Consider the following 12545-nt stretch of genomic DNA (forward strand, 5'->3'; position numbering starts at 1 on the left):
GATCAGGAACCTCTCCATACTAAGGACGCAGACGCTAGGTCCAAGGTGTATATTCATGGACTTATTCGGGCAGTCCGCACAGCCTTGGTGATTGAGGACGAAGTTCCCCCAGCGGCTAAATCCAAGTATGCCTTTTTTAAGGATGTGAAGGGTGACGCCACAGTCTTTCCTCTTTCGGGTCAGTTGGTGGACCATTTAGAGGAGGCGTGGAAACAGCCTGGCAAGCGATACCAGCCGCAGAGGCGTCTGGCGGTGGCTTATCCGTTCGCGGATAATTATTTTGCTAAGTGGGAATCCCCTCCACAGGTGGATTCTCATGTGACACGTCTTGTCCGTAGTGCCACATTACCAATGCCATCCATGTCCTCCCTTAAGGATGCTACGGACCGCAAGGTGGAGATCTGCCTGAAGTCCGCTTATTCCCTTGCGGGGGGGGCAGCGCGGCCGGCTATGGCCATTTGCTGGGTTGCCAGAGCTATGAAGCGCTGGGCGGATTCGTTGGAGGCGTCCTTCGATTCCGACTGTCCGGCTGAGCAGGCGGAGTTGATTGGTAATCTCCGTGATTCGGCCACTTATATCAAAGAGGCAGCCTTAGACATTAGTACCCTGGTGTCTCGAATTTCTTCAGCAGTGGTGGCTGCTCGTCGCACCTTGTGGTTGTGATCCTGGAAGGCGGACGCTGATTCCAAAAAGGGTTTTGAGGCGTTTGGAGAAGTTCTCTTCGGTCCAGATCTGGACAAGATTGTAGCCACACTGGCGGCAGCCAAATCGGCATTTCTCCCGTCGGCCGCTGTCCCTTCTGGTTCAGGACCATCGTCCTTTCGGTCTTATAGGGCCCAGGGCAGGCCCAAACCACAGTCTTTTCCCCGACAGGCTGGTCCCAAGAAATCGGCCAAGCCCCGGAAGCAGACCTGGAGTACCAGACGTCCGGCCCCTAAGCCAGATGACAAGCCTGCGGCCTGACGGTCCGGGCCTCCCTTTGGGGGATCCCAAAGTGGGAGGCCGCCTGCAGCAGTTCGCACGGTGTTGGTCAGTCACCTTAACATGGCTGTCTCAACAGCCACGCCGTCAAAGACAGCCGAGTCAGGTCCGGGTGAAGACAAGGACCCTGCGACAGAAGGTCCGGTCGTAGCGGCAACCACAGAGGACAGTCCACGGACAGATCCTGAAGGTCTGAGAACCAGTGCCGTCTGGGCCACGCGGGAGCTATCAACAGGAGCGTCCCTCCTTCCTGTTTGAATTTCCGGATTACTCGTGGAAGAAGGGAAACCGGAGGAAACAGGTAAGTGAACCGGAACGTCCACCGGACGGACAGAGCATCCACCAGAGACGCCTTTTCGTCTCTTGTGCGAGACCCGTACACCGGCAACTTGTTGTTGTGCCGGGACGCCATGAGGTCGATCTCTGGAAGACCCCACTTGTCCAGCAGAAGTTGAAAAACGTCCGGGTGCAGGGACCATTCCCCTGGATGAACGTCCTGGCGACTGAGAAAGTCCGCCTCCCAATTTAGCACTCCCGGGATGAAGACAGCTGATATAGCCGGAAGATTGCGCTCCGCCCATACCAGGATCCGAGACACCTCTACGAGAGCCGCCCGACTTCGGGTTCCTCCTTGCTAGTTTATGTAGGCCACGGTGGTAGCGTTGTCCGACTAGACCTGCACTGGGCGACCCTGGAGAACCCAATGTGCCTGCTGGAGGGCATTGAAGACCGCTCAGAGTTCCAAGATATTTATTGGAAGTTCCGCTTCTGTCGGAGTCCACCTGCCCTGGAACAAGTGTGGACCCGAAACTGCTCCCTAGCCCCGAAGACTGGCGTCCGTTGTCAACAGGACCCAATTTGAGACAGCCATGTTAAGGTTCTCGAGGTGGTCTCCCATGGGTATGCCCTCTCTTTCCGGCACAGACCCCCGGCTCGATTTTTCACCACGGGTCTACCATCAGAAAGGAGCAAGGCCACGGAGCTGCGGAAGCTCTTGCACACTATGCTCCAGGCTGGAGTTATAGTGCCTGTTCCATTCTCCCAGAGGGGCCAGGGTTTGTATTCCAATCTCTTTTTGGTGCAGAAACCCAATGGGTCGTTTCGTCCGATTCTCAACCTCAAAGCTCTCAACAAGTCTTTGCGGGTGCCGAAGTTTCGGATGGAGACCCTACGGTCCATCATTCTGGCGCTGGAACCTGGGGACTACATGGTGTCATTGTACATACAGGACGCTTACCTGCATGTCCCTATTCTTTTGCGCCATCAACAGTTCCTCAGGTTTGCAATCCGCAGCGACCACTTTCAGTTTCGCGCGTTGCCTTTTAGCCTGGCTACAGCACCGCGTGTGTTGACCAAGTTGATGGCGGTCATGCCGGCTCCTCTGCGGCTGCAGGGAGTCCGCATGTTGCCGTACTTGGACGACCTTTTATTAGTGGCAGGATCTCCGGAGCTCTTTCTGCGCCACTTGGACCTGACCATTGCGCTACTGCAACGGCACGGCTGGTTAATAAACTGGCAGAAGTCCACTCTAATCCCGTCTCAGTGGATTCTGCACCTCGGAGCCTTATTGGACTCGGGACATCAAAGGATCTTTGTGACGGGGGAAAAGATCTCTGCTTTACAGTCGAGGGTGCGCAGTTGTCTGCACAGCCGCCGGGTGTCTCTCCACTCGGCGATGAGGTTACTGGGCTCCATGGTGTCGTGTTCAACATGGTGGAATATGCCCAGTTTCACTCCAGACCTCTGCAGCATCTGATCCTGTCCAAGTGGAACGGGCTGCCTCAGTCTCTAAAATCCCAGACGATAGTACTTACCCCGGAGGTTCGCCTGTCCCTTGCCTGGTGGTTGCAGACGACCCATTTCAACAAGGGACGTCCGTTCTGGGTACCAAATTGGGTCCTGTTGACAACGGACGCCAGTCTTCGGGGCTAGGGAGCAGTTTCGGGTCCACACTTGTTCCAGGGCAGGTGGACTCCGACAGAAGCGGAACTTCCAATAAATATCTTGGAACTCTGAGCGGTCTTCAATGCCCTCCAGCAGGCACATTGGGTTCTCCAGGGTCGCCCAGTGCAGGTCTAGTCGGACAACGCTACCACCGTGGCCTACATAAACCGGCAAGGAGGAACCCGAAGTCGGGCGGCTCTCGTAGAGGTGTCTCGGATCCTGGTATGGGCGGAGCGCAATCTTCCGGCTATATCAGCTGTCTTCATCCCGGGAGTGCTAAATTGGGAGGCTGACTTTCTCAGTCGCCAGGACGTTCATCCAGGGGAATGGTCCCTGCACCCGGACGTTTTTCAACTTCTGCTGAACAAGTGGGGTCTTCCAGAGATCGACCTCATGGCGTCCCGGCACAACAACAAGTTGCCGGTGTACGGGTCTCGCACAAGAGACGAAAAGGCGTCTCTGGTGGATGCTCTGTCCGTCCGGTGGACGTTCCGGTTCGCTTACCTGTTTCCTCCGGTTTCCCTTCTTCCACGAGTAATCCGGAAATTCAAACAGGAAGGAGGGACGCTCCTGTTGATAGCTCCCGGGTGGCCCAGACGGCACTGGTTCTCAGACCTTCAGGATCTGTCCGTGGACTGTCCTCTGTGGTTGCCGCTGCGACCGGACCTTCTGTCGCAGGGTCCTTGTCTTCACCCGGACCTGACTCGGCTGTCTTTGACGGCGTGGCTGTTGAGACAGCCATGTTAGGGTCCAGGGGGTTTTCCAGCTCTGTAGTGCGTACCATGTTACGAGCTCGGAAACCGTCTTCCGCGAGGATATATCATCGCGTGTGGCATACGTTTTTCCAGTGGTGTCGACCGAGAGGTTATGCACCGCGGGAGTTTCGTCTGTCTCGGATACTCGCCTTCCTACAAGCGGGACTAGATCATGGGCTTCGCCTTGCTTCTTTGAAGGTACAGGTTTCGTCCCTGTCTGTCTGGTTTCACCGTAGGATTGCTACAATCCCGGATGTGCGCACCTTTATGCAAGGTGTTCTCCGCATTCAGCCACCCTTTGTTCCACCTGTGGCGCCTTGGAATTTGGCTGTGGTCCTGAGGGCTCTCCAGGGACCGCCGTTTGAACCACTAGGCTCAGTGGATCTTAAATGGCTAACATCTAAGACTGTTTTCCTTCTGGCCATAGCTTCGGCCAGACGTGTTTCTGATTTAGGGGCTCTTTCTTGTAGACCCCCTTTCTTGATTTTTCATGGGAACAGGGCAGTGCTCCGCACTCGTCCTGAATTTCTTCCCAAAATTGTTTCCCAGTTTCATGTTAACGAGGAAATAGTTGTTCCGGCCTTTAACTCACCTGGCCTTTCAGTGAGTGAGGCCACTTTGGATGTTGTGCGGGCCTTAAGGACTTATGTTGACCGCACTTCTTCGTTTAGGAAGTCGGACGCCTTGTTTGTCCTCTATGGCTTCCGTAAAAAGGGTTGGCCTGCTTGAAAGCAAACTTTGGCAGCCTGGATCCGTATGGCTATTTCTGAAGCTTATCTTCATGAAGGTCTACCGGTTCCTCCTTCTCTGAAGGCTCATTCCACTAGGTCTGTGGGTCCTTCGTGGGCAGCTCGACGTGGTGCCTCTGCAGTCCAGATCTGCAAGGCTGCTACGTGGTCCGCTGTCCATACCTTTGTGAGGTATTACAGGTTTGACACCTTCGCCTCTCAGGATGCTTCCTTCGGGCGGCGGATTCTCCTTTTAGCACAGGAGCGTCCCCACCCTTAAAGGATACTGCTTTGGGACATCCCCAAGGTATCTTGTGGATACTCTATGGACCCTGAAGTAGAAAATATGAGATATGGTAAGAACTTACCTTTGTTATCTCTATTTCTACGAAGTCCATAGGGTTCCACAGGACTCCCGCCCTGTCGCACCTGTGCTGCAGATGGGCTTTGCTCTGGTCACCGGTTTTTCCGTCTCCCTCTGGGGAGAATGTGATTCTTGTGTGTATCCATATCTTCTTTCTCTCTCTTCCTTCTCCTCCTCCGGCCTATGGCTTGGTACAAAACTGAGATGCCTTGGCTCGGGGGCGCGGTATAGGAGGGGGACCCTAGTGCATCCTGGGAGTCTGAAAGCTTAACTCTATGGTGCCCGATGACTGACGTCACACCTATACCCAAGGTATCCTGTGGAACCCTATGGACTTCGTAGAAATAGAGATAACAAAGGTAAGTTCTTACCATATCTCATATTTTTATCTGCCAGTGCATTTTTGGAGTCTGGGAGAGAAACCAGAGCACCTGAAGGAAGCTTGCACAAACATAGGGAGAACATACAAACTCCACACATATAGGGCTCCAGTTGGAATAGACCCCAATACCTCAGTGCTGTGAAGTAATAATGCTAACCACTATACTACCATGCTGCCTAATGTTCTATTTTTATCTGTTTAGTGCAATTTAGACTAAAGAAACTACTTTAGCTTGCAATGAGTTATTTGTATCACGTTAAATAGTATCAACATAAAGCAGAGTAAAATGTTTATTTTAATATGTCTACTGAATACACCAGTGTATACCTATATTTGTTATTGTGTCTTGCTTATATTGTACCTGTGCTTATACTGTAATTTGCTGTTTACCATATATAGACATTTCCTGGCTACTATTACATCTTTTAAACGTACATTGAATTGTTGTGATCTTCTATATCTCACCTTGAAGTACAAAGCAGAATGGATTTAATTATAAGACAGCACCTCTCTGCGGCAGAAACACAGCAAGGTAACTTTAATGTACAAAGTGTTTTTTTTTCTTTTACTTACGGTTAAAACTGAGTAGCTGAGCTCAGAAATGTTGTTTAGTAAAAATAATTACTAGTGTTTTGAAATTAGCCATTCAAAATGTAACTTTACTGTATGAAAAACAAGTGCAGAGACTATTTTCTGTGGGGTTCTACTGGGGTGACATCACAGCATTAATTTAGAAGCTGAGCCAATGACCATTACAGTCAGGTTGTACAGGTATTTGATGTATGCTGCATATTAACCGTTTTAGAGAAAAATATATAAGATGGTCTAGGTGCGCTGTCACTTAGCGGCCAGGATGAGGTTGTCGGTCTCCGTTAATCAATTATATTAAAGAAGTGGGAGCCAGCGCTTAGTAAATATTTATCATTATTCACTGCGAAATAAATGTATAGTGAACATCAATTCACATTTATTACAATAAAATAATTAAAAATGAAACTATTTCATAGTGACAAGAAAGGTGCTCATAACTTTATCATATTACAATAAAATATTTAAAAATTACACGATCTTAGACGGTGTAATAGCAAAAGAGGTGCTCATAACATCATCATATATAATATCGACTTTGAGCTGCTAGGTAGACTCTCATGTAAAAATAGACGGAAGCTATATTTAAGATGTGCTTTCAAAAAGTCTTTAAAATTCATAGACAGCAAATATTTACCAAGTGGTGTAAAGTAGTGACAGTCCTCTTGGAGAAAGATCCGCAGTAGGTAAGGCTGTGTTGGAAATCCACTTGTAGCGGTGTGGTTAATCCAAATGAAGCAATAACGTCCGAAGTGTTCGTGCAAATTCAGGAGTCCTATCCAGAGATTAGGCAGCGATAGTGTTTGTATAAAACCGCTTAACGCGTTTCGCTGGATAAACAGAAGCTTCTTCAGAAGCATTAAATATTAATGGTTGCCATCTTGTGACCATTATGTGTATCCTGCTGATAGCAATCATGAGCAGATCTGTCCACATACACCTACCCACAAATTGCGCCGAATGACCCTTTTAGGCGTGCTACGGGCTTTGTGACTCATCTGTACCAAGCTTTCCACCAGATGCTCTTTCACACAATATGCATCTTATTCCAATCACTAATGCGACAAATGTACAACGCCAGGGTACACTGACTACTGACGCTGGCATTTCATTTAGCTTCTGTGTGTGACTCAGTCACTAACCTGGGTAAAAAGGCAAATAACAGATGCCCGATACGGGAGCCTTGCGCCATGCCTCGCACCACATATCGTTGTGCTTAATCTGTGACTTTATATCAATTCCTTTGTGACAAAAGTATATTAGTTTGCCTAATACACTATAAGCTCCTTTATATGCGGCTACGATGCGTAGAAGACCTCAAACTCAGGAAAAAGTTTGAAAGTACGGGCAGTGTCTGACTGGGGCATGTAGGGATGAGCCAGGGCAATTCAGTGATAGGGGCCCATGTTTACGGGGGTTGGCCAGCCAACACAGGGGGTTTTGTTGAGCCCTGGTATAATGTAACATGTATAATAATAAAGCACATGATGGTGATCCTGTCTATATATACAGCAACAATGCAGTCTGCACACCAACCAGTGTATACACAGTGAGAACTGTGGGTCTCATTCAGACCCGCTCGCGAGCGCTGTACACTCGCAAGCGGGTCGATGTTACCCAAATGCGCATCTAGACAATGTAGACCTATTGACCGGATACCGTGCTTTTAGCCAGAGTGATGGTATATGGGCTGTGCTATGTGCTCAGAATATATGGATCTTCTTCATGAGCATATCCCACACTATTATCACGTATATAATAACAACATGCAGCAATAAACTCGTCATCCAACTTGTGCTATCTTCACTGCCCACATTTCCCCATTTACCACCATTACAGACTGTGAACATCCCAAAAATGACTGATCCCTTCCAGCATGATTAGATCTTGTTAGTGTGGTCATGAGAAGATGACATGCACACTCAGGGTCTCATTCAGACCCGCTCACGAGCGCAGGACGCTCGCAAGCGGGTCGATGGTACCCAAATGCGCATGCGCACGACGGGGTCTCGCTCCAAAGGGGGCGTGGCTGCCCAGACAGAGGCGTTCCCATGATAGAGCCAAAAGCACTCCGGGCTTGCGGCAGTCGAGACCCTACCACAAGGGTCTCGTCGCAAGCCCGATGGTCGCAATGGTCTTGACCATCGCGACCATCTTTTTGGCCGCTCGCATAAGCTGTGGGTGGTCACCCACAGCTATGCGAGTGGCCAGGAGGCCGCTCCAATTTTAGGTAGGCCGGCCCTGATTCAGAGCGAGAGCTCTGGTCAGAGCGTCCGGCTCTGAATCAGGCCCTGTATTAGGTCTAGTAAAGGCAAAATACATGCCATTGTATAAAAAGGTTCAATTATCTATGTTATTACCACTGGGATGCTCTAAGTGTTGGTTACTTTTTTATTTATTTTTTTTCAACTACATTCTTAATTTGCAATAAGCTATATTTTGAATGTTATTTTCACACAAGAAAACATTAGATCTTGTTTGGCAGGAGGGCGAATCTATAGAAGCAAGCCAAGTGCCCATATTCATCTGTGTTCCTGCTCTACCAGATAACTGACCCTCTGATAGAGTAAGACCAGCTACATACTTGGTGATATCGGCACGACAAATTGTGCATATCGTCTAGTGTGTATACACTATTGCACCCACAAGCTGCTAAAATAAATGCGATCGCATCGCGATCACAGTACTATACCAAGACGCCCACCAACTTATAAAGCCACCCACTTCCCATTACATACATCCACAAGTCAGCTAAAATATCGGTAACATCGGACCTGTACTCAGTTGTGGTTGAGCTTGACATGACTCACAACCTGTAAAGCTCTGGCTGTGTATGCCGTCACTAGGGTTTAATGATGCATGCCCCTGTAATGGCGTTCAAACACACAGGCACGCCTGCGTTCCTTCGACCATTTGCGATTGCAGCTGCCCGTTCGCGCACTGCAGTGCATGCGCAGACCGCAAACATCGACCGAGTGCGTGCGAACGTAGACCTGCGATCCAAGCTGTATGAGGCCCTGAGTACAGGGATCACTACTTGTGACAGAGCATCTAAGTTCCGCCATATGACGTAAAAAGTATAGATTTATGAGGACACATCTGTATGTTAATCAGCCTACAGACTCTAAGGAGCAAAAACTGGCTAATAGGTTCTGATTGGGCAGAAGCGTAGACTTTCCTGTGATATTGTCGCAGGGTATTATTGCAGCAATATTTATAAAGGCAAAATGAATATAAAAATAATTGCCACTTTGAATTAAACTGAAAATCTGTACTATTGCCAAATCGGAACATTTACCCTTATGACTGTCTACATGTAACTGTTGCTGGCTCAAGCTATTAGGAGTATGATCTATTTTGAGTGTTTGCGTTGTGGCCTATGGCCCTTAAAGTTAGCGAGTGTTGGAGGAGCAGTTGACTTGCAGAAAGATGTATCTATAGCAAAGTATTTGTGTTTGTGGTGTCACTCGGATAAGGCACACATTCAGGAGAATATATTATTGCCATAGCTGTTAGCACTTACCTTGTCTTACTGGTACCGTAACATCATAAGGTGCTAAATTTGGTGGTGAAAATAACTTCTCTTCAGGAGAACAAGTTAATTGGCAGCCAGGTGTCCGCCCCATCATACTCTGTGGGTCTTCTCCTCTATACTAGCTGCAGAATCTAAATGAAGAAATACTTGAATACTGGTTAAATGATATGAACAGTGGGTACAAAGTTAGGTGGCTTTTTATTGAGGGTGACTACTTGGGCGAACCCAGAAATTTGTGGGCCCATAGCAACATTTTGAAGGGCCCCCACTCTTCTAGCGAGACCCCTCTCTCCACAGCAGGTGATCATTTGATGCCGCATAGTAGTGCTGTAGTTCACAATATGCCACATTGTTGTGCTGCCATACACATTATGCCACATATCAGTGGTCCCTTACCATTATAGCTTCCACACGCCACATACTGAAGATGGAATATTAACCCACTGAGGCCAGGCAACGGGCCGGACCCAAGTGTTTAGCAGGCAACTATACAACTATATCACCTTGGTTTTTGAGCCCTCTAAACCACTGGGCCCCATAGCAATGGCACCCCCTGCACCCACTATAGCTATGCCCATGGGTGAATAGCAGGACACTGAGAGATAGGAAATGATTTGTACACAACCCTATGTTCCTGATTCCCAGTCGCACGCAGCACCTATGCTCACAGAGTTAAGTGATTTGTTTGCTACTGCACAGGCGCGATAAACCCTAAAAACCAGTGTAGCACATGCATAACACTGTGTACGCACAGAGGCACAGCTGCGATTGAGACGCACTCTGGGACGTGGCTGGTCAGATGCACGGAGATGTACTATCTTATAAGCGTGTTATGGGAGTGTCGCTGAACTGGTCGCAAACTCAAACGCTTAATCGCTCACATTGATGGCCGTACTCTGATGGAGATTCCACACCTAGCATGGGGCTGGTACAAGTTTTGATGGTGCGACCGATGTTTGCGCCTAAAGACGTACCAAGCAGGATTATTGTGTCTAAAGACACACAAAAAGTGGGCGTCTCAGTCATTGCACAATCGGACAGATAGTATAGCAGGGGAAGGGCTGATACTAGTATTAGCATAAAATCGCAGATGCATCTACGGCCAAAGGCACTAATGAGAACGCAGAGGCATGCAACTGTGATCAGCCCCAATGTGTCTCCTGATTATTTATTGATTGACAAATAAATCTAGTGTTCATTCTAGCACCTACACCTTTCACAACCCGTGCAGTTCCTCTTTCATGTCTGGGGTGTCGCTCTCTGTTCTGGTGCTTCTAGAACAGTCAGCTGATGCAACCAACTGCTGAGCTACAGACCAGTGTGTGCTAGAAGCACCAGAGCAGAGAGGGACACCCCAGACAGGAAAGAGGAACTGCACAGGTTGTGACAGGTGCAGGGTGCTAGACTGAACACTGTAAATCTTCAGATTAAGGGCCTGATTCACTACGGATCGCAACTGTGAATGCAATAGCGATTACGCACGCAGTTCAACTGCGATAGTATGATAATCCATTGCGCTCTCTATGGCGTCACAGCACTACATGAGGACGCCCACCTTACCTTACACTTTAGCAAGACTGCAAACCCATCGGTACAATCGCAGCCTCATGCACACTTGCACAAGGGCAGACCTTACTCAGAAATTACTAACTTCATGGCACGCTATGAGACCTCAGGCTGCGTAGGCCATCGCAGTGGCTAATTTATGCACGCCCCTGCAACGGCATTGTCCCCACCACAAACGGCACTTCCTGTCAATCACTCTGCGATGGGTCTGCGTAGTCACTGCGTTCACAGTCCCGATCGCAGTGGCTGGTTCGTGCACTGCGATGCATCGGCTGATTGCATGTGTATTAGCAACTGTGTTAATTGTTGAATCAGGCCCTAAGCTGTGTGTTAAGGCTCTTAAAGGCATAGCAGACCTTGCACAGATTCCAAATTAATGCGTGAAACCCTTTCATTAGCTATTGCATTTTAATGATGTAACGTCTAATGTTATCCCTTTAATTATAGTAGTCAGTGATTTTAATCATCTTTATTTTTTTATGTTTTCTCTTTAATGAATTCACTTAGACTTAATAAGTAAAGTGACCCCAATGCCTCAAACTATTGTACATGTGTCTGTCTCTAAGCAGCAGCGGGGCAAAATCATTGCGGCTAATTGTGTGTTTTAACAGATGCTCTTCTCTTATTTCCTAACCTCTGTCAAGATGCTGATGCCCTGCTCAGTGCTTACTCATTAATTAAAGCAGCGAACACAACCGGATCAGAGAGCGATGTACCAGAAAAGTTCAGTTCCGATCTATACATCCTGTGTGCAGAACAATCTCTACAAGTAAGTGATAGAAGAAAACCACTGTCTTGGGTTATTCACTAGGGACCTATTGAATCCGTTATTCCATATTGGAAGCGGCCATTTTGTAAGGGATACATTTTTGGATTCAGCATAAGCTAGTTTTAAATGATCCGGTAAATCGGAGAATATCATTTAATTGGATCCTGCCATTCACATGGCCTACATCAGTAACTTTTTGGCAAGGATTGGTGAGCATGCCCTTTGGCGAGTGAAATGAAGGAATTCATATTTTTATCTGCTGCTATCATAACTATATCCACAATGACACTCAATCAGCTGCTAGGAGAGCATTATGGGAGATTCTGTGTTTGTAGCGGGGTTTAGTTATCTGGGTTTTAGGACACTTTTAATCCAATAGTTTCCAGGGTGCATGCATAAATCCGTGAATTAATGAAACAATTTGGGAGTATGAACTTTGGGCCTGATTCGGTACGGATCACAACTACGATTGCAATGGTGATTACACACGCAGTCTCACTGCGATCGCTATGCCGTCGAGGGACAACATAAGGACGCCCACCTTACCTTACACACATCCATAATGTTTAGCAAGACTGCAAAACCATCGGTAACATCGAGTACCATCGTAGCCTCATGCACACTCGCACAAGTTATTTTGTTTGATGGGGAGGTGTAATGTTACAGGGGAAGGAGGGGTAATGCTACTGTGTTGGATTAGTTTTTGGCACTGGGGTGCTAGGGAGGATGCTTATGTCCCATAAAAGGTTAATTGACCTCGGGGGCTATTATACATACATATATATATTGACACATGGGGTGGCGAAGTGTGACAGTGGGGACGTATGGACACCAGTGGGTGGGGAGCTATGCCACTGGTAATCTCTAATCACTAGGTGGTGGGGGCTAATACCCCTGTGGATCTTTTGCAACTGGGGGGGTGGGAGGTACTGG

General features: G+C 48.1%; 1 protein-coding gene across 1 annotated transcript in view; it reads left to right on the forward strand.

Annotated features, from left to right (window-relative positions):
- CFAP46 (cilia and flagella associated protein 46) overlaps positions 1-12545 on the forward strand; it is a 351236-nt gene that overhangs the window by 19290 nt on the left and 319401 nt on the right. Inside the window, exons 2-3 of the mRNA XM_088476936.1 lie at positions 5554-5686; positions 11488-11612. Of these exons, the coding sequence (XP_088333062.1) occupies positions 5638-5686; positions 11488-11612 (174 nt within the window). The 5' untranslated portion in view covers positions 5554-5637. The remainder of the gene's footprint in view (positions 1-5553; positions 5687-11487; positions 11613-12545) is intronic.

The sequence above is a fragment of the Taudactylus pleione genome, unplaced genomic scaffold, assembly GCF_031769625.1.
Source record: "Taudactylus pleione unplaced genomic scaffold, aTauple2 ptg000198l, whole genome shotgun sequence".
NCBI classification, from domain to species: Eukaryota; Metazoa; Chordata; class Amphibia; order Anura; family Myobatrachidae; genus Taudactylus; species Taudactylus pleione.